The sequence below is a fragment of the Camellia sinensis genome, chromosome 9 (assembly GCF_055761805.1).
Source record: "Camellia sinensis isolate YWXY chromosome 9, ASM5576180v1, whole genome shotgun sequence".
Lineage (NCBI taxonomy): Eukaryota > Viridiplantae > Streptophyta > Magnoliopsida > Ericales > Theaceae > Camellia > Camellia sinensis.
The window spans coordinates 193,700,410-193,706,147 of NC_138969.1; the positions used below are offsets into that span (position 1 = coordinate 193,700,410).

The 5,738-nt window shown below is 37.1% G+C and overlaps 1 protein-coding gene across 1 annotated transcript; it reads left to right on the plus strand.

Annotated features, from left to right (window-relative positions):
- Positions 1–1,660: 1,660 nt before the first annotated feature.
- LOC145800016 (uncharacterized) lies at positions 1,661–2,449 on the plus strand. Its single transcript, XM_082889673.1, has one exon. It carries the CDS (start codon positions 1,661–1,663, stop codon positions 2,447–2,449), a length of 789 nt encoding a protein of 262 aa, XP_082745799.1.
- The last annotated feature ends 3,289 nt before the right edge of the window (positions 2,450–5,738 follow it).

The following is a 5,738-nucleotide window of genomic DNA, read 5'->3' on the forward strand; positions in this document are numbered from 1 at the left end:
TTCTGGGCTGATGCAAATCCTTTTGTTGTTGATGTCAACAATATAGAGGCTGTGTTGTATGATGAGGATTTGGGCCCAGTTGTGATTGATAAAGAAGAAGTCAAATTACAAGGAAAAGGCTTAACAACTGAAGGGTTCAAGGCTTTCATTGAGGAAGGTTTTAAGTAGATAGGCTAGGAATTGGCCAAACAAAGCCTGATGCAGACGCAGAAGAGACTTGTGATAGAGGAAATTGCTGAAGATAAGGGGTGATGCAAGTGCAAGTAACAGAAGAAGACAAGCCGGATGAGACAACTGATGTAATTAGATCTACTTTTTCTAGGCTTTTTTTTTATTTTTTTTTAGAAAGTAAGTTTAGCCCTAAGTGTTTGCCTAATTGTTCTTAAGCAGAATGTGTAATTGACAGTAGCCCTCTGAATTATAAAGAGGTGCAATTAAAACATTTGAAGGTAGCTCCTGCCAAACTTGATGATCTCAAGGCAGATGTACAGGACCCTTTAAAGGAATATAACTTAGGAAGTAAGGCCTGTAAGAGGCCCATCTATGTAAATGCTAATCTATTTAATGAATGTAAGAGCAAACTAGTTAGTTTGCTTTTTGAGTATGTGGATTGCTTTGCATGGACTTATGAAGAAATGCCTGGATTAGGTAGAACATTGGTAGAGCATAGACTCCCAATTAAAGGAAATTTTATTCCTCATAAACAACCCCCAAGAAGGATGACTAATGAAGTCACCTTATTGGTTAAGGAAGAAATCGAAAGGTTTCTCAATGCAGGTTTTATTAGAACAGCCAGGTATGTTGAATGACTATCGAATATTGTCCCTGTAATGAAGAGAAATGGTAAGTTAAGAGTGTGTATAGATTTTAGAAATTTGAATCTAGCAACTCCTAAAGATGAATATCCTATGCTAGTGGCTGATCTGTTAGTTGATTCAGTAGCCAAGAGTAAGGTTTTGTCCTTTATGGATGGACATGCTGGGTATAATCAGATCTTTATTAACCTAGAGGATACACATAAAACATCATTTAGATGTCCTGGTGCCTTAGGGACATTTGAATGGGTAGTCATGCCTTTTGGATTAAAGAATGCAGGAGCAACTTATCAAAGGGCAATGAATTTCATATTCCATGATTGATTGGAAAATATTTAGAAGTTTATATAGATGATGTAGCCATCAAATCTGACAGTGTTGATGAGCATCTAGAACATTTGCAGCAGACATTTCAAAGAATGAGGACATACCAACTCAAAATGAATCCTTTAAAGTGTGCATTAGGGTATCTACTGGAAATGTTTTAGGCTTTTTAGTACATCACAAAGGAATAGAAGTGGGATGCTAATAAAGCGAAAGCCATTTTAGGGGCAAGACCTCCAGCCAACAAGAAAGAGTTGCAAAGTTTTCTTGGAAAAGTAAATTTTTTGAGGAGATTCATAGCTAATTTGGCCAAGAAAACTTTAGCATTCTCTCCTTTAGTAAAAATTAAGTCAGACCATGAGTTTAAATGGGTAGTGTGCCATCAAGAAGCATTTGACTTGCTCAAAAAATACTTGACAAACCCTCCAGTGCTTATGCCACCAGTGGCAGGAAGGCCTTTGAAATTATATATATCAACTTCTGACCTGTCGATTGGTTGTTTATTGGCTTAAGAAAATTATATGGGTCATGAACAAGCCATTTACTACCTAAGTAGAAGGTTAAATGATGCTGAAACTAGATATAATTCTGTTGAGAAATTGTGTTTGGCACTTTATTTTGCAGCCATTAAATTGAGGCATTATTTGCTGCCAATAGAAGTGTTTGTGATAGCACAAACAGATGTTATTAAATATATGTTCTCTAAACCAATTTTAAGGGGGATACAGGGTAAATGGATATTAGCATTAATTGAGTATTGTCTCAAATATGTGCCACAAAAAGTAGTCAAGGGGCAAGCTTTGGCTGACTTCTTGGTGGAACACCCTGGCACTTCTGTCGATTTAGACCTATATGAAATCAATTTGGTGGAAAGTGAACCATGGAAATTGATGTTTGATGGTTCAAAAACAGATGAAGGAGTTGGAGCAGGTATTGTGTTGATTGCACCAAATAAGCAAATGTATCAGTTTGCATATCAGTTTGAAGCACAACATATACAGTCTTGTAATCAAGCTGAATATGAAGCCTTGATAATTGGTTTAGAATTGGCCATAGAATTCAAGATTAGAAGCCTCCAGGTTTTTGGAGATTCCCAGTTAGTCATTAAACAAGTTTTGGGAAAGTTCAAATGTGTCAGTGGTGCTCTAGAAGAGTATTTAACTGAGGGTAAATGGTTAACTAGTTTCTTTAACCATATCACATTCACACATAGGTTTAGACTGGAGAATAAGGAGGCTAATGCGATGGCTCAAGCAGCTTCTAGACTAAAAATACCTAAAGGAGCTCAGGATATGGTGATTCGAATTTAGAAAAGAAATTTTTCTGCACTTAGAAATAGGTGTAGGAATTTCCTACCTACTCTCACTTTGGATGTGACAGAAGAAGATTGGAGATTCCCTTTAATAAAGTACTTATCGAATCCTAGTGAAAAAAACAGTAGGCAGGTGGGGTTTCAAGCCCTAAACTATGTTATCATGGGAGATGATTTGTTTAGGAAGGCTCATGATGGTTTGACTTTGCTTTGTATTGGTAAATTAGACTAAATGAAAGCTATGGTTGAAGCACATGAAGGAATTTGTGGGGCCCATCAAGCTGGTGATAAAATGAGATGGTTGATTAACAAGTATGGTTATTTTTGGCCATCCATTAGAAAAGATTGCATAATGTATGCAAAAGGATGTTAGAGTTGCCAGAGTTGCCAGAAGCATGGCAATATTCAAAGGGTACCAGCTACCAGCCTGTATTCAGTGGTTAAACCTTGGCCTTTTAGAGGATGGGCAATGGATTTAATTGGGCAAATTTTCCCAGCATGTTCTAAAGCACATTCTTACTTATTGGTAGCCACTGACTATTTTACTAAATGGGTAGAGGCAATACCTTTAAAAGTGGTGACACAGGTCAAAGTTATTGAATTCTTGAAAAAGAATTTGATACATAGGTTTGGTTTACCCCAATCTATCACTGTCGATCAAGGTACAGTGTTCAATGGGGATGAGATTAAAGAGTTTGCCAAAGAATACGACATTCAGATATTAAACACTTCACCATACTATGCCCAATCAAATGGACAACATCAAGAATAGTAGGTGACATCATACCACATTTTAGAATGAGGGAATTACATGATGAAGACCAAAAACATGTAGCAGCACTAATGGCCCATTTGTCCATATCTAGAGAGAAAGTTGATAACTTGATGACATTGTAAATACCTAAAGCTCTCCAGAGATCAATGTCGTATATCATCATTCGTTGGACCCATCGTTTCCAGTCTGGATTAGGTCTTTGCGTGGGATAATGCAGCTGTTAAAGATGTTGTGACGCAATAGCTGCTGAAAATCGATTAGAAAGCGGTGCACAGGTGGTGACTCAGTTTGTTTCTTTCCTTTGACCTGATGTCGTTTTGGTGCCATTAGAGAGTGTGAGCAGAAGGGTTTTTTTTTCGAAGTCAGAAGGTTGAAAAAGAAAATAGCAGAGAGAGATAGAGAATGGTGAAATGGTGATTTGAATTCTGGCATTCAAATTGCTTGTAATGGGCCTTTTTAAGTTTGGGCTTTATTTGATAATTTGATCAGTTGTGCTTACTCAAAGTTCTGGAAAATTATGTTGGACTAATTTTTAGCATTTGTGCCTTATTACAAATTATAGATAAACAGTCCAAATATTTAAGTGTCCAACTTTATTTCTTTTAAATAATCATTCAAGGCAAAAACTCCTTTTTGTCTTGAATGAGGGGGGCATTGTTGACACTAAAAATTGTATATTCTCTGTCAATTGTATATAACAAATGCAGAGAATTGGTCCAGCGAATGCTAGGTTTAAAGGCCACGAGTTTCCACAAGTTTAGAAGTGAAAAACGAGTGAATATGAAGCCTATAATACAGAGTAAGTGACAGAAAGGAAATAGTCAAAGAGACAGACGTGGCAGTTGCAGTTTTCCTGTCGTTTTGTCTAGTAATGAAGTGGAATGTGGCCAAACATGGCCCAGGCGTCAAGCCATAAAGTTAGCATGCAAGGCATACAGGGTACGTGTCATGTTTCCTAGAAGGAGAAAAAACTGCAATAGAGAAGTAGTTAGTGACAGTTGCAGAGATCATGGGCAATGAAGTAGAAGTAGCTGGCTATATGATGGGACACGTGGCAGCAGAGCAGTAGTGGAGTTTGAAGACCAGCAATATAAAAGCTGGGAATTTGAAGTTAGAGGGATCTTCAAACAAATTTACAACCCTTATAGCATTAGGAGTAACTTAGTTAGTTCTTACTTAGGAGTAGTCTATCTGTAGTTCAGTTTCTGTAACTAAGAATTCCCTGTCGATTGTCATGTACATTGAACTGGAAGTTTAATTTTACTGATTAAATTCCAAGTTTGTTTGTGTAACAATTGATTTCCAGTTTATTCCTTCTTGTTTCTTCGCATTACAGCCTCTAAAGAAGTCCTTAAATCTATCAAGGCATAGAACGTTCAGACCACAATTGCTTGATCTATTTGTTATTTGTAAAAGTTTGGTTATTCTGTTGAATCACTTCTGTCGATTTGACCCTAACTAGATTTTTTGCAAACACCATCCTAACATTTCACTTGCTTTGCTCAACCACCATGAGTGGGCTAAGTAATGATCTTTTCCCATCATATTGGGTTTATATCATTAACAACCTTCCGTTCAACTCTAACCCGTTGCAAGTTCGTTGTCAATCCAAAGACAATGATCTTGGATTGCGTAAACTTCAAACTAGTCAAGAATTCAACTGGTTTTTCAGACACAACTTCATAGGAACCACTCTATTCTTTTGTCATTTTTTTTGGAATACCAAAAACACAAGTTTTGGTGTTTACGATGGCAGATTAGACCCTTATTACTCCACTGCTTTACAAGATAATTACTGCTGCTGGAGTGTCAGAAGTGACGGCTTTTATCTCAGTAATGATGAGATGACATGGACAAAAATCAATAACTAGCTCCCTTAATTGTTTTATTTATTTTTGATATAAGAGCTTATATATCTGACATCACCTTGTATTTGGCTTATTATCATCATTTTGTGTTTGGCTTATCATCAATAACTTAAATGTGAAATAATATATTTACTATCTACTACAAGCCCTTTGTTTTCTACAATTTTTTTTTTTTTTGTTAAAGGAAAATCCTTCCTACCCTCCGGCAGGTCCAAGGCAACGCCCCTTGCAGAGATTACGGGGGTGTCCTGGTAGCCGTTCCGAGCGAGAAGACGATAACCTGGGAACTTGCCCCGACCTCCCAAGACAAACTCCGCTTAAGTCAGGAATCGCATAGCGGAGGAGCATTGAATCCACACCAAGTGCTGATTAGACAACTTAAGATCCAACCTCCTTGAAAAAATCTAGAAATCCCCTAGATGTTGATTTGTGATTATGTATCAATTTTAAGCAGAGTATAACAATCCCAATCAAACAATCAAACAATCAAGACAAAGAGACACAGTGATTTAACGTGGAAAAAACCACAATTGGACACCTCCAACTGTGATAAAAAAACCACGGGCAACAGCCACAAGAACAATCCACTAAGAAGAATTAAAGGAATTACACAGGTATACTCTCAATTACCTAGCGAATCCACA

Bases quoted from the DNA above. Each gene is read 5' to 3' on its own strand.
- LOC145800016 (XM_082889673.1), top strand. From the start codon at position 1,661: ATGGGTCATGAACAAGCCATTTACTACCTAAGTAGAAGGTTAAATGAT.